We start from the raw sequence: 24,411 nt of genomic DNA, 5'->3' as shown, positions 1-24,411 counted from the left end.
TGAAGGCAGATGAAGCGAGTATGGAAAATGAATGAAAAAATTTTTTTTTAAAAATATATATATATATATATATACACACACACACACACACATATACTGTATATATACAGTATATATACAGTATATGTGTGTGTGTGTGTATAAATTTCATGTTTGTTTGTTTTTTTCAGATTCATCAGGAAACAACCCCATTTGTTGCTGATTTAGATGATGTAGGCGAAAAATCATTTTTTTTAAAACTACTTGGGCAATTATTTCATGAGGGTGACGATATGTCTCGTCTCTGGACATTTCCACTAGATTTGCGCTCTATCTGGTTCTTACCCAAACGTACCACCAGGTGGGGCACTAAGTACAGGCATGGACAGTTAACTCGTGCTGTACAAATTTAAACTGTAATGACAGAAGTCAGAGCTCACGTTTGGTAAAACAACAATAAACTCAGTTAACTCAAATTTGGTGGATGATACAATTAAGTAACGCTGTCATTAGAATGAAGGTAACGCAAAAATTCACCTCATAGTGGATTTAACTATAGCATTACATGTCTTGTAATCGGTACCTTAAATTAGCAATTGTGTGAAAACATCAGTAATAGTTATGGCATCGAGCCACAGGCAACACATGAACCTCATTACCCCATTTTATGTTTAACTAATAGTCAATTAGATGACTTATATTTAAAAATGAGCGCTGCAAATCTCTATCTTTCGATTTAAAATCGATTGACCTGACCTTTACAGATTTGACTATGTCTTACGATTGATGGCCATTCAGAGCCGCCACAGACCCTCATTCAGTGCAGAAGCCTGTTACTCAGGCTCGTTCTCACCGTGCTCGCGCAGGTGTGGCTCTCAGGCTCGTGCCCGCCACCCCTCCCCCTCGCCACTAACTACAAACCGCGGCGGCGCGCTCCCGTGAAGTAATTCATTGTATCAGATTGAGGCGAGAAGTAGCGGCGAGCGGCTCGAGTGGTCGATACAGCATCTCTGCTCAAGGAAACACGCAAACCCGCCTGCAAGCTACGTAAACTACAGGTAAACTACTTTTGGGCAGACATTGGTATTATTTTGTACTAATTATATTGTACTACGCGGTTTAAAAGCATATACGGTCATTGTAAAAGTTGCCCGTGGCTTTCGAGGTCGTGGTATCAAAGCTAACGGCTAGCGAGGTTAGCCCACCAAAGCTAAGTTAGCTTCTCCCTCGACCTCATTTCAGCGCCGCTTCCGCAGTTGTCCTGTAGTTGCCTCGGCGAGAAAACCGTTGTATTCGGTGTGCGTTAACTCCTGTAAGCGAAGTACCACCAGGTGTTCGTCAACATCGAAAACTTGAAGGATGCTTTTTAACTGAACCTCAAAGATTGGCGGAGGTTGGCGATCCAGTCGAATTCAAACAATGAGGCTTTTTTTCCCGACTCGGATGGTCTGACCAGGCGGCTGCCCCACGGCTCGGTGTCACTTCTTCAATGGCTGTTAGTGCTAGTTAAATGTAAATGGTTTTTTTTCGGTATTACGCTTAAAAATTTCAGGACAAGACAAAATAATTATGTTTGTTTAAACAAACACAACCCTTTTTTTTCTAATTTTGCTGTTTTTATGACATGTCAGTCGCGGTGGAGCACACCGTCTCTATCTGAAGGGACTCGAGGTAAATGGACGGGTTTGGTCTTTTGTTTTTGTCTCTGTAAAGTATTATTTGGAATACGTGGGAATCTGGTTTGGTTGTTAGTTTGGGTTTGGGCCACCCACCCATTCTTCCACTGCGGACACACTGGCCATCTGTTGCCTGTGTGATGACGCCATCTTTCTGATGACCCACCCAGTGTGTAGCTGGTTTTAACACAATGTTTGGCCAACACAGGAACCTCTCAAAAGAAACACACAACTTTTTCCGTTCGATGTTCATGCCGGCTAGGCAGCAGAAATCGGTAGTCAAAAACAAATGTGGGGAAAAAAAGGTCATGGGACTGGAAGGCACTATTAGAATATTAAAAAATGTTTTAACCGTGTGTCTTCGTCTGACAGTATTCCACATGTGAGGAGGACTTAAAATAAATGGACGCAATAGTGAGACAAAGCCGGAGATGCCTCATAATGGTGGGTGTGGCAGCAGTATGCATTTGTTTTAGTCGCCCATATAAAAAGATCTGAGGAACATTTCAACAGGGAAACCCCTAGACGATATGTGATCTCATTGCACAATGCCAAGGCAGATCCATATCTAGATTGTAGATTAAGCAGAGTTGTTTAAACAGTCACAAGTAAAATTTTCATTTCATGCCTACGTGAAAAACCTGTCTATAAAAGTCTCTTGATAATCAGATGCCTCTGCCCAATACGTGTTCATGCCCAACATCTAGTTCTGCACAAAACCAAGAAAGTCCAAAATCTTTATTTTATATCCCTTTCACATTATTGGGATTATTCATCCGCCCACTGAAATGCCTTTCAGGTGTTGAAAGAAAACGCCTGACTTCGTCTCCGACAGAAACTGACATTATTCAGTCAGTCATAAAGCTGCACCTGATTCTCCACACGAATGACCAATTCCTGGGTGTTGCCTAACGAAAGCACACATGAGATTTTTGATGCAACTGTTTACTATATGGGGCTTTGTAAAGGACTTGCTGATGAATCATCAGCACACATTAACCTTTTTGTTTGATAACACATTTAAAGCTGTGCCGCACAAGAAAACAAAGCCGGACAAATAGTTCCTCATAAATGGTCAACAAAACTCAGAATACATTTGAGTTGTATTTTAAAACGTAAAGATGGTTACAGAAGTAGGTTTGACTGTTAAATATTAGAGGCCACGCAGCCATCTTCGAATTGTAAACTACAGATGAAGGATATCACGACATTGCCTTTGTTTAGATTAATGTGTGACAATAAATTTAAGTGTGCAAGTACATAGCATGTGTGAAACATTCCTGTTGTGTAAGTCAATAAGTGAAGTGAATTTGACAGATGCTTACCCACTGCTGTCAGCTGTTCTCTTGCCATGGTTATATCAAAGGAGTGATCCCCAGTTCTCTGTAACAGTTGATTCAGTCTCCTTGGGGTCATCCTGTTTCTGTCTTAATTTCAGCTTTTTATATATAATCAGTTGAGTGTGTCTGATATGTAATCAATTCAGTAATACCCTGGCTATCAAAATAGCTTTTATGGAAGCCTTGTCGTTCTTGTACATATGCCTTTTTTAAAATGTTTTCACCAAATAGTGATGATTTGAATATCATCCATGATGTGATTATCAACACGTTGTAGTTATTACATAATTTCTGTAGTTTACAATGCTTGACAAATCTGCACTGTCTGGTAGATTTAATATATTACCAGCAGCCTAAGGCGATGCTGTTGGTAGTAATTTAATATTCTGTGTGTCTGTGCCATGCACATACAGTTTATGGGTCAGTGTTTGTGTGTGTTTTCACAGGAAAATACCCTGTATATATATATCCCTGCGAAAGGGGACGTCTAGTTTAATCTCCATTGACATATACTGTAGGCTTCTTAAATTATCTTAGTTTTTCATTTTTGCCACACTCAAAGAATACTGTTTCTTCACATTGAGTAACCACTGGACAGCATTAAATGAAATTTCACACGTGATTTTTAGGAGGCCTAAAAGTACTTTTCTCAATTGCCCCTTGTCAGTTTACTTAATTTGACATGTTAATCCACATTTAATTTTTTTTTAAATTTTCTTGCCACTTAGACAGCCAGATATCATTCTGTGCTTATACCAAAATTATTTTCAGTGAATTATGAGGTTACTTTACATTCATTGTATTCCTTCACATCTCTTCATCATTATCACATGATATACCTGTTGCATTGTGTTAAATTGAAGTTTGTGTGCTTCAAGATGTGATTAACTGTAACTTTGTATTTACTTCTACACCAACTCAGCGGTATCAGCCATTGTAGGTCCAGAAGGAATAATTCCCTTTGACCGCCAAGATTGGTGAAAATCTGATTTATGTATGTTTTTTATGCTTTGTAAATTTTACACATTTATATATTTAATTTGAAGATTAAACTTTTTCTGGCATGCATGTCATAAATGTAATTGACAGGCACAACTTAACTACTGTAATGTCTTTTGTTATGGGGGCGTGACTAATGCCACTTGTTTCTGTAGTGTTTTATATTTATTGTACCCCTGTTAAATGTTTTATTGCTATTTTTATATAAGAAAGTCTTTGTGTTAAATATTTACAATGATAATTTGTATAATATTTTTTGTGAAATTTAAGCTGGCTGTGCACCGCCTAAATTACTGTTTGCTTTTAAATCGTTTCTCATATGACCACAACATCTTTGTTGGAAGAAGAGCACAACATTATAATTCACCCATTTCAGCCATTAGTCAACCATTTTAAACATTGACCATACACCCACCTTCAGGCTGCAACTGCCCCCATTTTTGTCCCCCCCCCCCCAGTCATGGAGGAGATGGTCTAATCTTTTTTGACATGACTGTCCTACTTGGAGCGTTCATCTACCATTTCTAGGGTGTTTGCATCACCTCACATTGGTTTTTGTACATTTCAGAATCAAAGTATTAAGACTTGGAACAAAAAAAGGTCTGCAAAATTAATTACTCTTTACTAGGAAGCAATAACTGACTCTTTAGAATATGTTTGAGTTTTAAAGAGAACTTAGTATTGTGACACTTGAAATTTGAATGAGGAGCTCAGTGGGAAGCCTTGAAGGGTGTCAATGTATCACAGTTTCCCTCTGAAATCATGTCTTTCCATCCATCTGGTATCAGCATGCGCTATTGGTGTAATTTATTGTGTAAACTTGAGCGTAGCAAAGGGAAACACTTATCTACTATGGGAGCTAACCGGCTAACTCCACCCTAACCCCGCATAACAGCAAAAGCAATTGCTAAGGGTGCAATAAGTCAACTGTCCTCCCTGAGGTCCAGTCAGTTGGACAACTGCTACACACTTTTTGCCAAGAATAATTAAATTAGCCTTTCTTTACATTCACATCATTAAAACCATTTTTTGTGGTCAATACCAACATGGCATTCTGATCAGGGCTAAATGTTTTTAGCCTGAACTGATCTTAACAATCATGAAAAGTGAAATATTAACATCTATCTGGAAAAAAAATTACCACAACTTTGGTTCAACAGTTGATTCATGTGTATTTTATTCCCCAAGTAAAGTGAATGATCTATAAAATGCACACCAAACCCTTCAGCTTTGCTTCATGAATTTTTCTGTTCAATAAAACCTAATATCCTAAGAAAGGTAGTTTCATTGCTGTATTTTCCTCTGCTTAAACATGAAAACCAATTACTGTATATTGTATCTCTACCTATTGTGGATTGAGCACCATCAGTGGCGATTCCTATGAGAGAAGTTTTCCTTTGCTTTTGTTGTGTATGCTTGTTTTTGTACTATCAGTGAATGAGAGATAGATTGCTCATACTTACTGAGCTCAGTTATTTTCCATGTCCTTAACTCGAACTTCTGTGGATAGATTTATTCCAAATTCCTGGGTCTGGCTTCATAACTGTGTTTTTATTACAGTGCCCCCTTGTTGTGGGTAATGCGTTAATTCCACGATAGAGCGACAAACTAATTTTCTTATTTACAGTAAATTAAACGTTCATGACCCCATACTGATATTAAACCACCTTCTATCTGTATTACCTTTTCCCACACTCTTATCGACTGTTTAAAGCAGTCTCATGTAAGTCAGACTCACAGAACCGAGCGCACTTCTGGATGCTGTCATCCAATAGAATGCGTGTACAGGATCACGTGACTGCCGACCAAAAATTTGTGATGAGGTGAAGTGCGATGATGTGCGAGGGTGCATTGTATTTCCATTTTTGACAACGGTAGTAGATGGAGTGAAAATTATACTCACATGTGTTGTAAAGCCAGTTCCAGGAAGAATAAATGTGCATTTTTCTGTACAATCATCTAGGAAAAGCAGTTTCTTTAATGAAAGTCCCACCCGTCAGTCCTACATAGCATAAGATGTACGTAGCAGCAGATGTTAGCAAGATATGTTAAGAATCTTGCAGCACTGGAACCCAGGAGTCTCTACCATAGTGACCTGTGTTGTGCATGTTAAAAATTCCTCTAATGAGAAAATGTCATACAGCTTCATGATCCAGATTGAAGCCTTGGAATTGGTTTGGGGCCCTGTCTCTGTTCATGTTCCCTAAAAGAGGGTCAGTAATTATGAAAACGCATAATACAACCAGAAAAGACACAAAGGGGAGGAAAAGGCTGCTTGCGACAGACATCTTTTTATTCAAGCCCCCCCTCCAAAAAGTGAAATAAATTTTAGCAATATCTTTACAGTAATGACAGTCAGTTTTATTTTTAATTTTCTTCCCCACTGCCTCACATCTCTGAAAGTTCCGCAAGGAATGATCTTGCTATGCTATCGCCCCAGGAATATAATTAGTTTGGTTTGGCTGATGGATCCAAAAATATACAGTAGGTGTCCATTCGATCCACTCACTGTGATTGAGATCCTAGACTTTCGAGGTACGGTCAAGAATGAACAGTGCTGCTATATCTGGACTTAAGGAGCATGAGGCTTGATTTATTACCTTTTTATACATGTTCCTGCTGTCGTCATATAGTTAGTGAGCACACTGGAACTGTCCTGTGTGGGTGTGAAAGCTGTGTCTCCGAGCCCATGACAAATGATGTGCTTTGATGTTTAGTTGGTGAATAAAGCGATTGTGTCTGTTTCCATAACTGGCAACTGGAGCTGTTTGGACCGCTTCCTGTTCATGTACGAAGGGAAATCCTGTTTTATGTTTTGATCACGCTCTGTTAGAAGTAACATGACTATGATTCATTTCAGTATTTGGGCCAGAGTTTAACAGTTGCAAAGCTTTTGTGTTACGTTTTGTAAAGAATCCACAATATTTACACCTAATTACTCTTTTAGTGTCTGCTAAAAGAATGTCACTTTTAAAATGAAGTGGCCCAAGCTGCTATCAACCAGTGACACAAGGCGGAATGGTTTTTGATTGCGCCAACTTCCCCTTTCAAAGTTTGGCAAGCTTTTTCTCTGACTCACTCTGAATCTGTTAGGTCTGTACGGACTCGAGCCTCAAATTTTACTTAGTGTGCATCGTGTTGATACCTGTCGTAACATCTTAATGTTGACACCTGTATGTTGTTGTGTCACAATGGGAGATAATTCTAAAGTCTTTTCTCCATCTCTTACCCTGATGGTCACATAATAGTCAGAAATCTGCTCATATTTATGGTGGCATCACATGCTCAGTCTTTAACATAGGATCATGCAGAATAATCACACATTATTCACAGCTCTTTTGTCTTAAAGGCTCCAATTATAACTTGGTACTCTGCTTTTGTTGGGTTTCTAGCTTTAGATGACATAAGTCAAAAATCTGATTAGTTCTTTCTGGAGATATTTTTTCTGTTGTTGGTCTCTTAGCCCACTCTCTGACCTCAGTTTGGGGAACACTTTTTTCCAGCCATGTGATTTAACGTGTCGGGTTTCGTGTGTCATAGTGCACATGCAACACTTCTCAACACATACTCTTGTTTTCACACCAGACATGATTTTTTTTCTTTTGTAATAATGGTTAAAACAGGGTTGTGTTTTTAATTGTGAGTTGGACTGACAAATACTCTTCTGTTACATCTGCTTGCCTGGCTCTGGTTCATGTCATATTTTTTCCCTGTGATCATCAACTGTCACGTGTTCAATGTGTCTTCCTGTAGGGATGGCAGCCATCCGTAAGAAGTTGGTGATCGTGGGGGACGGAGCTTGTGGCAAGACCTGCCTCCTGATCGTCTTCAGCAAGGACCAGTTCCCCGAGGTTTATGTCCCCACTGTGTTTGAGAACTATGTTGCAGACATAGAGGTGGACTGCAAACAGGTGAGACATTTCATTTGATTACAAGTCCCCATTATCAGTCTTTCCGTTCTTAATGTGTGGGCATCTTGCTGCCTCGGTGCACGTTGATTTATTCAACACAATTGTACCACCCTATGGTAATACACAAATGACAACTACCCACTGATCAGTGGACTTCAGCTGATTTAAATTCAGATCGATCAATTCTTTGAATTGTCTGTTGGGAAATTTTAGGGGGGGGGGTAGGCACCTTATTTGTAACATGATCAAAAATGATCTTGTCAAATGATCTTGTAGTATTTCATTTCACAATTCTTAGCAATAATTTCACTCTAAATTGGTTATAAATTATTGCAAAGCTCTCAGGTTCAGGAGGGCATATCTCTGAACCCCCGTCATTGACCCAGCATTAATAGTTCAGCTGAAAAAAAATGTTCCTTTTGCCTTGCCTGTATATAATTTCACAGTGCACCTTTCTTTTAGCAGTGGCCCGTGGGCTGCTAGCAGAGCTAAATTTGTTCCCTGGGAGTTTTGTCATGCTCAGCACTTTAATTCTTCCTCTAGGCAAAGTGAGCAAGTGTTGATAAAAATCTGCTGCTCCATTTTCACATTTTCCTTCGCATTCAGCAGTCATCTACTGAGTCTGGTCTTTTTCAATAAATTGCTTTCTTAACGCTTACAACATACCTTAAAATGCAGAAAGTCTAACAGTCGTGTATTGAGCTGCTGCACTAAAAGTAGTCAGTGTCTAGTAATGTTTAGATTATACTAGTAATTCCTCATTATGTGGCTGTAGATCAACGTACTGATGATATGTCCATGTGTAATTTTGATGAAATGTTCAATGTAACCCATAAAGTAGAAGAATCTAGTTGGATGCATTGTGAGGTCTAGGTTCTAATTTAGAGTGTGCGTCTGTGCATGCATGTTCATTAGTGAGTCACTGCTGTTCTGTGGAACTAAAGCGGCCAACTTACAACCTCTTTGTGGCTTAATGGGATTGTTTGATGTCACGTCTTTTCTGGCCCTCCGTGCAGCTGAGGAGGACACTTTTTTTTCTAAATGTCTTGGTCTGGTTTACTTTCCCGATATAGCTTCTCAGTCTGCCCAGAGGGATTCTCTCGGTCACTGTCAGTGCTTGAAGAGCTTGTTCACCACTGGAAGGTGGTAGTTTTCCTCTGTTTTTCAAGGTGGTGTAAAAAATAACGGCAAAAACCCTAAACAAACAGAACTTACACCAACTGTCAGTCCAAGTGAAGATGAAAGAAGACTGTCAACATTTTGAGTTGTTTGAAGTTGTGTGTGTGGTTGTAGCAGGCCTCAGATCACTGAGTCGTTTGTTTTGGACAGGACCACATTAAGGAGGGCCTCAGTAACTGTAGGTAATGGTAGAGACGTTGGCCCAGTGACCCAAAGACATTAGGTTATGAGAAGCCAACAAGTATTAGATTAGTTCACTCTAAAGCTGATAAAGTACAGTTCCTGAAATTTTGGTACCAATACAAGACGGCACTGCGCCACTCCAAGCTGAGCAGTGCTGCAAAATACGATCCTGAAATCCTTTCTGGAAAGAAACGGTGAATGCTGTAAAAATGTCTTTGATTCTGGATGTCTAGTTTGCCTTTTTTGTCTGTTTTTGAGCTGCTTACTGTATTTTTATACCACATTAGTGTCTGTGGGGGTTAAGAATAAAATAAGTTTGAAAATCACATGTATTTTGTATCATTCGTATCATCAGCACTACTTATGTTCTTCTTAATGTATGGACTAATTTCAACACGAGCTGTTGATCAGAATGTACATTGACTTCTCTCACTCCATTTCTTCCATTCTCTTATTTGTCCTCTTGTCCTGTACCCATAATTCATTTGTCAGGTGGAGCTGGCCCTCTGGGACACTGCCGGTCAGGAGGACTACGACAGGCTCAGGCCTCTCTCTTATCCCGACACTGACGTCATCCTCATGTGCTTCTCCATAGACAGCCCTGACAGCCTGGGTATAAACAACACACACGGAAACACACTGAAGCGTGACACAAAATACCCACATAGCCTCCTTTCTTATGCACAATTCCCCCATGTTTCTGTTTTTATAATAACTTGTTTCTCTGTAGAGAGTGTCAGCCTGTTGTGGTCAATGCCATCTGTAGAGGAACTGCTTGTATTTGCACATACTCAATGTCAGACTAATTGTTTGTCGCACAGGCCGGTTTTACATCAAGTCACGTCTTTTTTTGGTCATAATTATGAACAGCACTTCTCTGATTAAGATTAAGAATCTTTATTTGTCATCATACAAATGGTACAACAAAATTCCAAGGTTAGATGGAGAGTTAGTCCTGATTATATGGAAATGACCTAATAAAAAGGCAGAAAATACTGCAGGTAGTTAAAATGCTGGACATAAATCCAAGTAGATGAAATTAATAACTCACGATAAAACAAAGGCTTACAGGCTTGTTCTAAAGCTGACTTGAGTCTTCCTCATACACAGTTCTTTCTTCCTGCTGACTGAGTTTTCTTGTTTTTCCCTGCATGCTTAAGGGAGACATGGAGACTTTTCTTTTTTCTCATCTTCAAGAACAGCTGGTTTTATTCATTTAAATGAAATTATGAGATTATCTTGTAAATTTTAGTCAAATCAGAAGGCAGGTGCCCTGTGATTAAATTATTAAATATTTAATAACTGTTTTAGCAGTTTTTAATCTGTCTCATCGTCAGTTTCTGTGGCGTGACGGAATAGCACCATCATTTCCTCTGAGGTTGAGGGATTATTCACTTGATCACAAGCACTTCCTGTTTTTAAGGTGTCTGAAGGCTAAGAAAATGAACCACTCGGCTGTAACAAGAAGAGAATAGGCACAGTGCTGCATGCATATAGCTAGAAAATATGCAAACAATCTAATTGTTTTTACCTTTCAACCCACACTGTCAAAATCAAAGGATATTTAGATCCCCCACTGGTACTGGAGCAGGTTCTGCACTGAACATGAACTTGCCAATCAAAAATTACTCCCCAAATCTTCAGAGACACGACATTAAATGAAAACTTTTGGCCATTGTTGCTGATTTATTCCATAAACTGTGGAATTTTATTGATTAGGGTTTTCTTGCCTTGATTCCAAAAAGTTTTAAAAGAGTGAAATTTCATGTTGGCATAATCACTAGTTAGTATTGTTACTGATTGCCATTTACTGTGGGGATACAATTTTCTTGCTCTGTCCTCCCATTCAACAAATAAACACCTTGTTTTCTTTTAAACTAAGTGGAATGAGCAGCGTCTGACTGACACAATGCTGAAACCTATTGTTTTGAAAATGCAGTGATTAATTCATCCTGCTCTGGTTGTTTTCCTTCATAGAAAACATTCCAGAGAAGTGGACCCCAGAGGTCAAACATTTCTGTCCCAACGTTCCAATCATCCTGGTAGGAAACAAAAAAGACCTGCGCAATGATGAGCACACACGGCGAGAGCTGGCCAAGATGAAGCAGGTATTGTTGTTTTATTTTTCTCAAATCACTATTGAAATACATTTTTGTTTATTAAAGATCTATTACTTCTGGCAGTATGTCTAAAGTCTCCCTTTTTACAATAACTGAAATAAGAAAGCCGCGTGTGTCCTGTTTGGAAATACGTCAGTATATAGAAGGATTAGCAATTTAGAGGATATCATCAATCTCAGGAAACAAAACAAATTTGAGAGTATCATAGTGGGGAGTATTTATGGATTTCTTTTCAGGTGTAGTAAACAGAAAAATAAGCACAATAAAACCATGTAACTGTAATGTGGTATATAACAGAATTCAGTTTGAATTCTACAGGTGTTAAGGGCCATTTTTCCATAATTTTATTACAAGCAGTTATAGAAAAAGGGATTTTTTTTTTTAACATGAGCCCTGTATTGTGGACTATTGATGGTCACTTTTACAAAGGACAAAAATGCAGTAGTGTTTGTAGAACATTAAAACAGGAATACAGATTAATTGTACATGGAAGAAATGTATGAACCCTGTTTTTTCTCTGCGTACGAGGCTCAACACGTCAGTTTCTGGCAGCGTGGAAAGAATCTTGTGGAGAAATGTGTGTCTCTGTTTAACTCATTAACTGTAAAGTAACTAGAAAAAAAACTCGTAAGGCTTCATGTGTTTGAATGATGAAGGAATTTGATTGTTTTAGTGGCTCCAGTTTGCTGTTTGTTCAGAAATGTGTATTTGTGCAGATTTCAAATGAACATTGTTTGTTATAGGGATGATGTTCACACTGAGGAGTAGGTTGGACATGGTTGGTCCTTTGGTGACAGCTACCCACATTTCTTGGGAAGTGGGTAGCTGTCCTCAAGTGTTAACACCAATATTAGGTTTTATGTTTGGCTTCATCTGGATAGTCGAATGTTTCTAAACCAAACTGTTGGTTTTCTCATCACCCAACAGGAGCCTGTGAGAACAGAGGAGGGCAGGGAAATGGCCGGGCGAATCGCCGCGTTCGGGTACATGGAGTGCTCTGCTAAGACCAAGGACGGCGTGCGGGAGGTGTTCGAGATGGCTACCAGGGCGGCGCTGCAGGCACGCCGTGGCAAGAAGAGCAGTAAATGTGTTCTGCTGTAAAATGACCAACATTTGGACAGTGTTCCTCGGGGCTATTGTACCGGGGCCTAGGGCTCTCGAGGGGCGGCGGGATTACTAGAGAGGGAGGGAGGGGCAACAGTGCAGTAAAAGCCTACCGCTGTAACATGGCTGTATGATGGACTGAATTCACCCTGGACTTGGGCTGGGAGGTTATGATGGAGGGATGGGTGGGCGGGTAGAACGATTGGCGGCAGAGCAGTGATTGACAGCTGCCGTAACCCATTGGCCTCTTTACAATCAAGGTGGGAAATTTACACCAGCCAGACACTGGCACATTTTGTTTCCAACCAGCCACCCACACCGATAAAGATTCTTACTAAAATCTAGCTAATTGGTAAAATGGGTAAATTTTCTGGTGAATTATGTTGAAGTTGCAATGTTCAGCATGGACAATATGAAACCTGGTTTAGTTTCCTGCCTGGATGACTTGACATTTGGATGGGGCAAACAGTCAGCACAGACATGAGTACCACTGTCAACAGCCACCAGTGTACTGTTCACACCTGGAGCTGAGGGCTGTGTGGAGGTGGACAGGAGGGATGGGACAAGTGAAGCACAGTGTGAGTGTCACCATGATGAGCCTGTACAAACCAACCCATGCAAAACAGTCTCCTAGATTTGCACTGCCTAATATGCTCTAGTTAGCCGAGCAGGCTAACAAACCCGAAAGTAGACTAATTTCAATTGACAGACTCCATGATGGGCACACTGGTCCAGCTCTTTGACATGATCGGTCACACAGGAGCACAAATGCGCTGCTATTTCCAGATAAACTGCAGATGATTAAAGTTTCAGTGGGCATCAAATTTGTCGTCAGTGCTGTCGTAAAGTAAATCATTTGAAATCATCGTCTAGATCAAAGTGGTTCTGATCACCGTCTGTACAAAACCAGTGTTGCAGAAGTGTAATTTTAAATGTAGCAACATAGCCGCACCGAGTCTCGAGGCTAAAATCAAACTCAGAGGTTGGTTGGTCTACTTGAGGTGATCATCTTTCCTCTGATGCTCTTTTGTCATTGTTAACTTTCTTTGGACTGAATTTGTTGTGTTTTTGCTGATGACAAAGTTAGCTTCCCACCCTGCAGGGTGCAACCTTAGCTAATGCTGCTCCCATCCCTTCCCTTCCCACACAGCTGACTGCTACCCCCCCCCCCCAAGTTTCAGACCAGGACTAACAACAAGGGGAGGAGAGATTTGTTTACATGCACATTATTGATCTTCATATTTGGGATGAACAACCATTGGTTTTCTTGAGTTAATAATGTTTGAGAAAAACAATCCTGCCTGGTTTAAACTATGTTATACCATATGTATCATATGTATCTCTACCTTTGTTGGTTTTCTGTTGGTACCTGCTTTAAAAATTAAAAAGTACATCACAACCATTTACCCAGAATGCTGTGCAGGGAAATTCAGGAATTTATCAGGTTGAGCAGCCCAGTGACATTTAAGCATGTGCATTATTGGAAATGTTTTAATTTGGGTTCTTTGGGTCTCCAAACGAAATGTGGTTCGGATGGCCGATTGTGTGAGACCCATCAGCCTTCCCTGACTCCTTTGGGGCCAGACGCTCTCGACAGTTTTGTTGCCTCCTGTTCTTTCTGGCCTCCAGAGAAGCCTCTTCCAGTAACCTACTCTTGTTGTTTTATACTTTTCTTTCCTGCTTTTAAAGAAGTCAAATATGTTGTGTGTCAGTATTTAAAATAAGGTGGAAGACGAGGGGACTGCTTATGTATTGTTGCTTTATTTCATGCTTCTTGTGTGATTTACCTGACTTTGTCTGCTGATTTTTTTAATTGGTTTTGATGACCGTCAGTCATTCCTGTCTGATGCTGTTGTCAGGCAGTCAGGAGTAAGGCTGGCCTCTCGGCCGCCTGCCAGGAGCAATCGTTAGGACCCCATCCTTTTAATACCAACCTCAATGAAAAGACAGGAAAACAAATTAATGTCTGATCATGTACAAAAAATTTTATTTCTACATTTTATTGTATTTTTAAATCCTTAATTTGGATGATGAACCAGTGATGTAAACAAAAAGGAAAAACCAAGCAGTATGCAAAGTCTGTAAATATGAAATGTGGGTTTGTTCATACTAGACTACACACACACGTGCACATGACTGGAAACTATTTGTAAACTAGCTTTGGTTTGTGTAATAAATTACTTTCTATAACACCCAGGTCCTATTCATTGTGGTCTCGGTGGGGTGATGGGGAAGAGCTAAGTTCAATCAATATACATGAAGTATGAATGAAGGATTGCTGCTTTATGTCTTCAGCCTCGACACAAGTAACAGTGAAGAAAAACATTGGTCATGTGAGGAAGTAAGGTGAGAGACAAATTAGTTTTATTCTAAAGTCGAAGTGTGTTAGGAGCACTGACTGCGCTGAAACATCCATGTCTGAGGCGGTAAATGTAGAGCTGTCTATTTGGTGATCAAAACTCCGAGCAGACGCATGTAATGGTTACGGACACGTAAAAGTAAGATATTAGTCAAACGTGAATCAGCCCTCTATAATCGTGGATTCTTACTTACATAATCATGTTTAATTCATGATGGGACTTATTTATGTATGACAATGTTCTTGAGGACAAATTAAATTTTGTGTAAAATGTGAATGAGCAGAACGAACCTTAAAATCAGCTGAAGATGAAGTGAATGCTGGAGCCTAAGGAGTTAACAGTTGACATGTCTTCAGTGAAGGTGGAAGTGGATCTGAAGAGTTCTCAGCATAGAGGTGGAAAACCCCAAAGCATCATTTTCTGATTGGATGAAAATCCTTTCTGTGTTATAATTTCATCATAACGCAGCATACACAATGACATATCAAACACCACTGAGGGAAGGTTTTTAATTTTTAAGTTTCTCCAAAACGTACCACATGACCCACATACCACAGGTCCAGTGTGACCAACTGCAGCTGCTGTGTCACACGGTGTTTTAATTTGAATCTGTATTTGACCTTTTACAACAACATTCACTGGAAAATTCCATTTCATACTTGAATACAGATATAAAAATATGTGAGTAATGTTGACTTTTAACAAATTTTCTTTCTGATTATCCTCATGGGGATTGCAAAGAGGGCTGGATTCTATTCCAGGTAGTGGGAGGCAGGGTTAAGTCCTGACAAGAGGCCAGTTTAACTCAGGGCCACATGAATGACACAACTGATCACACTCATGCCCACCTATGGGCATTTTAGAGTCATCAGTTTGCCTGTACTGGGTGTTATTGATGGTGGGAGGAACCAGAGAACCCACAATGGGAGAACATGAAAATTCCACACAGAAAAGCCTCAGGTGGCCTTGATGCTGTTTGTTCTTTGGAAGATTTAATATCAGAAACATTCATTCAAATGCTCCATAAATGAAGCAAAATAGTGTCTCATTGCTACATGTGACACTTTAAATAATATAGTAGATCTCGAACCCTTCAGAGGATTTCTGGTTGAAGAACAGAAAGCAACGCCAGCCAGCAGTCTGACTGCGAGGACGGCTGCAGGAGGACGGAGTGTGTGGGATGTTGAGGTGAGGCAGTTTCAGCCTGTGTGGGATGATGCTGGATGTTGCGGAGTACTATGGAGAAGCTGTGTGAGTGCATGAGGAGTGGAAATGCAGTTGTGTAAGGAACTGTGGAGGAGTGTAAATCCAGGAATAAACTGGATGAATGTATGAGTGAGATGTGAAATTTTTTCCACATGCAGCACAGATCTAACACTTCCTGACATATAGCACATGAAACACATGTCCTCTAGAGCTCTCCTGCTCCTGTATGTTCATTCAAAATGACTACTGATTGTAAAAGTGAAGCCAGAAATTGCAAGGAAGACATTTGTTATCTTCTTTTTTAGATTATTTAAAACCTATTTTTTAAACTATGCTAATGTGTTTCTGAATTTGCAGCTGTTATTCTCTTGCACACATTTTACATCACTTGTCACACTCTAGTTTCCATCTCATCATATGAGACAATAGCTTGTGGGAGCCAGCATACTGCATGAGCCTTGTATGGAATGGTAAAAGAGGCAGAGGAGCAGGAGGGATGGTATGGAAAATAAAAAGGATAGATGATAGCCGAGAGCCTCCAAATGAATGGATTACAGGAGGCGCAGTGGATGGATTTGGAGAAGGAAGAATCTGGTATAATTCTCGTTCTGAAAATGACTGACTGCAAATGAGATGTCCGTGGCATCCGGCCATCAAGCTTCTTTGTATGTCACTGGAGAACCTACATGTGAGGCGGACCACCACGTTCGGCATCCAACGGAAGTCCCTTTCAAATACTGATAGCATTGAATTCTAGTAACCATCTCTTTATTCTTTCACTTCTCTTAGATTGAGCACATTAGCAAAGAGCAGTTCAGTGCTTTCCTCCACCATGTGAAGAACAAAAGGGTTTTAAGCGTTAAAATGCTGTTATCCACGTTGCTTCACTCTGATCAGGCTCCAGCCAAATAGTGTCAAAAATGCCATTCAGTGCTGCAGACTGAATTTCACCTCTCACTGGAGTTAATGGAACATTAGACTAAAATAAAATGTGCAGCTATGCCAGAAACAAAAACAACAGTGTTTTAAATAGAAAGCTTTTACCTAGGATTAGGAATTAATTGGAAATACTGTGAGCCACAGCTAGAGTTGGAAGTGACTCAGCCCCATTGTTCTCTTATTACTGGCAAAATATATTATTAATCAGCTGTTTGCAGTTACAAAATCAAACAAGAACAATTTAAATAGCAACAAGACAGATGCTTTGTCTCACATTTAACACTAAATGCTACTTTTAATTGAGTAGACTCAGAATAAATCAATCCACTGAATAGCATCCTCATAAGAACACACATTTGTAGATTGGATGATGTTAAACTCAAGCCATCTGGAAAGACTCCAGACATTTTCAGATGCTATTCCATGAAGTGATAAAATAAAGTTAACTTTTGGGGCTTGTGGACCACCGGTATGTCTGGGGGAGGACGAATGAAGCTTATTTTGAAGCATGCAGTGTCTTGAGTGTAATGCTGAAATCCTAGAAGAAAATGTTTCGCCATTTGTGAGGAAACTTGAAGTCGGTCTGTGGATGTTCCAAAAGGACAATGATCTCAAACATACCTGAACGTCCATGGAGGTTTGGTTTCAGAGTAGTCCTTAGTCATTCTATAGAGGCCATCACATGATTGAATCCCAGAGAAAAATCTCCGTAGAGAATTGAAGATAATTGCAGCATGAACTCAGGAATATTTCAGAAAAGGAGGATTTTGTCCAGGAGGAATGGGCTAAGATTCCACAAGGACCAGAAGCTGATATTTGACTGTGTATCTTGTGGATTTGGTAGCAGAACTCTACAAAGAACTAAAATCGCTTTTCATAATCATCATTAAGAGATTAAATAATTGAGAAGGTAAAGTTCCATTCATGCTTAATTTAAGAAACCACTAGGATTATGTGTTGTTTTGGGATATTTCAACTTTTCTGGTTGGAACAACTGACTAACAGTGCGTTTCTGTTAAACAGTCCCACCTCCATTTATCGTGGGGCAGCAGTCACAATAAAGCCTGTTTGTGGTCATGATTATTAAAACTTATTATTGTGTTGAGAGCAGGTCTGTTGCTCTGCTCTGGAAATGACTCGATGCTTCTGGAGGGAGTCGACCCACAGTGGAGGAGGAAGGAAGTCCGTCACTACCTTCTCCACCCAGGCCTGATGGCCGGGTGTCGTGTAAGTGAAGCGGCTGCCTGTGAAGCAACACTTGTGTAAGATCCGACCCGAGAGGAGACGTTAACTCCTTCCCTCTCCGGGTTCCCTACCGCGGCAGCCGACAGACAGGAGAATCGCGCTAAGCAGCGAAACGGCTGCGTTTATATACCTTCCTATTTTTAGCCCCTTTGGAGCGCAACTATATTTAACCAATATGAGCTCATCAGCCATCCGCCTTGTCCAATGGGGAAACAGAAAGACAAAAGAATCTGACCAATGGAGGGTGCTATTAGATAGAAAGGGCGGGTCAAACGACAGCCTATCATCTGTGGGGACACAGGCTGGTGCGAGGGCGGCGGAAAAAGGAAGAGCTCTCACTCTGTGCTTTTTTAAAATTAATTCAACAGACTGCGTTGGTCAATAAATTTGTGGGTTTTTAAACCAGTTTGAGCCAGATATTGATATTACTAATTTATTTAAAGATCTAAAGCGTCCTCTTATATTCCGTCAAAGCCTAGTTGAATGCATTCTCATGAAGTTTCTGAATTATACTTTACACTATGAAAATGACTGACTGACTGACTGACTGACTGACTGACTGACTGACTATGTAAGTCTGACCGGCCAGCCTATCAAACTGATTATGTATACTGTACATCAACAATCTAAAGAGATTCTAAAAACAAGCAGACCTGCCTTCTTCCCCATTTGTTAGAATGAACACATTTATACAGCAATTGTAATGTGTGCGGAATAAAATGGCAAATGAAAGACAGGTCCTGTTCACTAACTAATGTCACGAAGAGATGTCATGACAAGTATTGTCACGACCAGCTGCAGGGAACGTGCGCTGCTGCTGCTGTGTGTGTGTGTGTGTGTGTGTGTGTGTGTGTGTGTGTGTGTGTGTGTGTGTGTGTGTGTGTGTCGATGTGCTCCGGATTGTTCCATTAGACGATCTTTGATGATGACTCGGGGTCCGTGGGGCCCGGAGCTCCGCCGCTGCAGGAGTGATTTTTTTATGATAACTTTCGGGGCTGCGATCGGGATCAACCTGTGATTTTGAGTCATCCCACCTACTCTGTTGTTTCCCAAAGTTTTATTTTTAGATAACGAAATGTCACACCCACTCAACCCACGTCCCTTAATAAACTGCACTGATTTAAGTTTGTCACGTTTGATCAGAGTGACCAGCTTCTGAATCCATCCTCACCCAGAGCTGTGATGTTCTTGTTCTGCTGTAGATTCAGTCCTGGTTCACGCGGAGAACCACGCGCGCGCCCGTTAGCCGCGCCCCCGCACAAAAGGTTCCAACACATCAACACGGGAGCGCGCTTGTCGGTCAGACCCACACCCTCCAATGTAGTCACTCCACCCTGCGTGAAACCCCATCCCATGTGTTGGATAATGTTAAAGAGATGAAGCCCTCAAACTCTATTTAAAGAAAATGACCTCAGTGATGTCAGATACACAAATAAATGCACAGGTTTTTATTACCGCAGCATTATTATGTGCACATTCCAAAGATTAAGTTAAAAAATTTATTACAGCAGACTAAACGCACTAATAATCTTTCAATAAAGTCACCACAAAAACCTATAAACTAAGTTATATGTAATAGGAAGGCCAAGGCGGTTTGTTGTTGTTAGTTAGCCTTTAAGCATATTTTAGAAAACGGTTTAATTCTACCTCCAAATGTTTTGACCATCCAGGAAAATATCTTTTTCAGGGACAATTTTGATCTGTATTTTGTGACGCTGATTTAATTCTAATTGATCAATTGATGCTACCAAAGCTCGATGAAATGCAGGCCACAAACAAATACCGTTTCATGTGCCTTACACATATTCCGAACCTTACTGAATGAAGTTTTACCTTGTTACGGACAATGAAATAAAGTTTCTCGATGTTACACTGACCTCTAGCGGCAAAATTCTGTCATTACGTGTAACCAGACTGGACGTAAATACGTCATGTAAAGTGGGGAGCGCAAGAAATCTGTATGAGAGTTATGGCACAACTTTATGTTACAATGTTTGTACTCTGTAGTCATCTAATCCTGTCGCCAGGGGCTTCTGGGGGATTAGGATGAGTGGGTGTTAGACCCACTGAACTCAGGAGACGTAAATAGATTGTAAATATGTAAAAATTAGAACAATTGTCAAGGTAATTTTTACTATAAATTATTAGGTTACTTTAAAGTAGACTTATAAATATATTAGATAGATATGCTAATTAGACAAATGTAAATGTATTTGATTTATTATTTGATTAAGTATTGCTGTCTCTCATTCCCTTTATCTTTACATCCATCCGTTGTAGTGGTATTTTTAAATCACTATAAATTGTAAATTTATTTTAGAGTTGGATTAGAAATATATTAGATAGATATTAGAATTAGATAAATGTAAATGTATTTGATTTATAATTACTGTCTCCTCATCTTTACAAACATCAATCTCCATCTCTGTCTCTGTCCCCCCATACACCCCAAAACGGGTCAAAGTAGATGACCATAACCCTCGAGTTCTGGATCTTCTTGAGGTTTCTGCCATAAAGGCAATTTTTCCTCGCCACTGTCGCCAAATGCTCCTGGTGGAACTGTTGGTCTCGAAAGAATTAATTATAGGTGTATATACATTGATTTATACTCTATATATTTGTGTTTTTTCTATAATTTCCATTTAATTAAGTAAGAATCAAAACTTGCTATGAGTTTGCGCTTTGAAGGAAAAATAAATCATGTGAAAGGTTTTCATCTACAACACAATAACGTATGAGAGTTTAAGAACATGAAGGAACACCAGCTTCTGATCAATCAAAGAAATGGATATAATTAAACAAAAACATTTTTACTTACACAACACAATCTTAACAAAATCCATGATTTTATCCTTTAGTAGTCAAAGTAACTCAGCCTTTTTCCACTTAGCAGTGTTTGCTGGATTTCCTCCATGCTTCTTGTAATGCCTTTAACACAGTCCCAACTTCCGGAGAATGCTGTCATTTCTAGAGTGCAAACAAAATGAAATAGCCTTTAGAAATGGTATGGCACCGAAAAACAATACTAGAATAGAAAACCGTATATTACTACAAGAGTACTACAGATGCAGTATTTGCTTTGAGGATGTTGATAGAGAAGTACAGAGAAGGCCAAACTGAGCCCTTTCTTGTTCGCTATGGTGATGGACAGGCTGACAGACGAGGTTATGACCTGGTCATTTTACAAATTTTCATCAGATGAAATTTCAAAAACACTAAACACTCAAAAACATTAAACACCAAGAAACAAAGGGAAATACAATATAAGAACTAGTGCATTATAACAGGAAGTTTGCAAAAGTGAGGTGGTCATCAACTAAAGTGCATAGGACATTTTTGTAACACCAGATGTTCCTAAAGTTATTCAGGTCTTTTGTCAATTTATAGAAACCAAATTCTAGTTTTAAGCGACATCTGATGTTACAGCAAAAAACAGTAGCTGCTTCTTGAGCGGTATCGTTTTCAATTTTCCTCTTCCTGGTCACATGAATTGCAAGTTTTGCCTCCCCAGAAATAAAATTTAAAAGCTGCCACTTTCTCTGATTCGATCTATTGTACCCAGCACCGTAGATGAATTTCCTGATACTAAAGTTTTCATTGAACAAGTTAAAAACATTCGTTAGAAGAGTGAAGAGCACTGCAAGTCTCCCACACTCACTGAAAGTATGAAAGACTGTCTCCTGAAGAGGACAGAAGGGACACTGGCTGGACACCGCAGGGGCAAAAACAGAGACAAAAGCTTGAAAGAAGAAGAATAGTACCAGATTTGAAATCCATAAAGTACCAGTTTTTGAAACAGTACCATCTTAAAAAATTATAATGCACCAAGTGTATATTCCATTCAAAAACACATATTCCATCCGAAATGACCAATCTATTTGATTCCCAAACACCCTTCATGATCTTTTTTCACTGATTCTGCTTCTTAGACCCTGCTGACAGATTCTGTCCAACAGTTTTACTCACTGTGCTGATCAAGGAAAAAAAATGCAGCAAGCATATTGAGGTGGGAAAAAAGATTAAATCAAATCAGAATTTATTTATACAGCATCAAATTGTAACAGAAATAATCTCATGGCACTTTGCATACAGAGCTGATCTGAGCCAGGCCTATTTACAAAAACCCAACATAATTCTCCAGGAGAAAAATAGCGGTGCGGAAAACCTTTTGGAGATTCTAGGAAACACTAGTAAGCTTTCATGTTGAGAGTATAGTGCTCTAGATGGATAGAGAACTTAAAGCTCATCCAGATAGGTAGTGACTGGCCAGGAAGGACATTGTAATTGAGGAGATTGTGGATTCAACCGTTTTAAAAAGGGACTGGAGTTGGTGGAGGACAGGACCTCATTAATTTGATCTCTGATGAGCAGGATCTTATTTTTGAAGAAAGTCATAAAATCATTGCTATGGAGAGTAAAGGGAATACTAGGCTCATACGCACTGTGTTTCTTTGTTCTTTGTCAGTTTGAATACAGTACTGAACAAAAAACTGTGGCTGTTTTTATTTTCCTCTATTAAAGATGAATAATGAGCTGCTCTAGCGGAACCAAGTGCCTTCCTGTGTTTATGTAAAGTATCCTGCCAGTTTAGTAGAACACTATTTTCTGTCAAGGTTTTGTGTAAGTTGTTTTAATTGGTGAGTATAAAAAATAAAAAAAAACCAGGACGCTTGGTTGCCTTGTTATATAATGTTATATTTTAGTGGAGCAATTGAATCAAATTTTTTTTCGCAGTGTCTGCTGTTTTATTAACAAACTCATCAATCTGAGATGGACTAACATTGACAAATTAGGGAAAGAACCTGCTCTTCTATTCAGGTGCAGGATTAAATGAAGCATACTTGGAATTTCTTCCTTAAATTTAGATACAGCATAATATGATAGTTTTTTAGTATAAACATTTTAGGCAGGAAGGGAATCAAAGAATAGCAGAACATCAAAAGTTATCAGGCAGTGGTCACAGAGGAAAGGATTTTGCTGAAAGACGAGTAAATCTTCAAGTTCCACCCCTTATGTCAGGACTAAATCAAGGGTGTGATTAAACTAGTGAGTGGATTTATGTACACACTGACTGTGGAGTCTCATAATGACATAAATATCTGTCTGGCCTATCTGCCATTCTCTCTCTGCTTCTCTTTCTCTTACCAACATATTCACATCATATTCACATTACTGTGTGATGTGAATATGTTGGTATTGGCAAAGTCTGTATTTGACTCTGGGTTAACTTGCTGACAAGTGTGAGTTGTTAGGTTTTAAGATATCAAGAAAATAAAGACAGAAATGACAAAAAAGAAAAAATGCAATTAACAGAACACTTTAGAGAAATAGTCATGCAGGGATCTTCGCTGTATTTCTATATATTAATTCTTATAAAGGAAAAGCATCTGTTTTTTTCTTGTGGGTCAGTTGGTTTTCTTTATAATGTGAAGTATAAAGTAGAAGTTCATTTATTGACATGATCAATCCCTGCTACAAATTGACCTAATGTGACATACTTTAGCCACAAGGGGGCGCTGTTGGGAAGGCAATGCCACGACTGTCATTCTCTGCCTGTCATCCCGGTGTTAATTTAATAGTATTCATTTTTATAATTTTAGTACAGACTCTAACTGAGACTCTTCGTATGTTGAAGTTATATATGAACTGGTTTCTGATTTCAAGCAGTATATTAGGGACACATGTAGTAGTTTGCCAAAGTTATTTACTCGACTTCAGGGAGTTAAGTGATTTGAAAGTTACTGTGTCATGTGAATGTGTTGGTATTGGCTTAGTCGGTATTTGACTCTGGGTTAACTTGCTGACAAGTGCAAGTTGTTAGGTTTTAAGATATCAAGAAAATAAAGACAGAAATGACAAAAAAGAAAAATTGCAATTAACAGAACACTTTAGAGAAATAGTCATGCAGGGAGGAAGACTAATGGAAATGACCTTGACCTGGATGACAGAACCCACACAGGTAGATAGATAATGTTACTTGTCCTCGTGGACGCTTTCTATTTTCAACATTTGGAGTCTAGGAATGTTTCAGAGACTTGAGTCTGTGGAAAGGACTTTAAAATCCAATTTTAGTCTGCTCTTTAAAACTAGATCATGATTTCTTCCTGAATCTCAAGATGTTTTTCTCTTTGAGTCTCCCAGGATTTCCAAAGACCAACAATCTTTTCTGA

At 39.4% G+C, this 24,411-nt stretch overlaps 1 protein-coding gene across 1 annotated transcript; it reads left to right on the top strand.

Moving 5' to 3' along the window:
* The first annotated feature begins 925 nt into the window (after positions 1–925).
* On the top strand, positions 926–14,683 carry rhoab (ras homolog gene family, member Ab). The gene is made up of 5 exons (XM_068306903.1): positions 926–1,037; positions 7,748–7,905; positions 9,760–9,880; positions 11,245–11,375; positions 12,315–14,683. The coding sequence occupies exons 2-5, from the start codon at positions 7,750–7,752 to the stop codon at positions 12,486–12,488; spliced, it is 582 nt and encodes a 193-aa protein (XP_068163004.1). The 5' UTR covers positions 926–1,037; positions 7,748–7,749; the 3' UTR covers positions 12,489–14,683.
* Positions 14,684–24,411: the final 9,728 nt, after the last annotated feature.

Source organism: Antennarius striatus, chromosome 2 (assembly GCF_040054535.1).
Source record: "Antennarius striatus isolate MH-2024 chromosome 2, ASM4005453v1, whole genome shotgun sequence".
Lineage (NCBI taxonomy): Eukaryota > Metazoa > Chordata > Actinopteri > Lophiiformes > Antennariidae > Antennarius > Antennarius striatus.
Note: the sequence above shows the minus strand (reverse complement) of the source record. Positions and strands in the feature narration are given on the sequence as shown.

Bases quoted from the DNA above. Each gene is read 5' to 3' on its own strand.
- rhoab (XM_068306903.1), top strand. From the start codon at position 7,750: ATGGCAGCCATCCGTAAGAAGTTGGTGATCGTGGGGGACGGAGCTTGT. The intron at 7,906-9,759 runs GTGAGACATTTC...TTCATTTGTCAG, and splicing joins TAGAGGTGGACTGCAAACAG to GTGGAGCTGGCCCTCTGGGA. The intron at 9,881-11,244 runs GTATAAACAACA...TTTCCTTCATAG, and splicing joins AGACAGCCCTGACAGCCTGG to AAAACATTCCAGAGAAGTGG.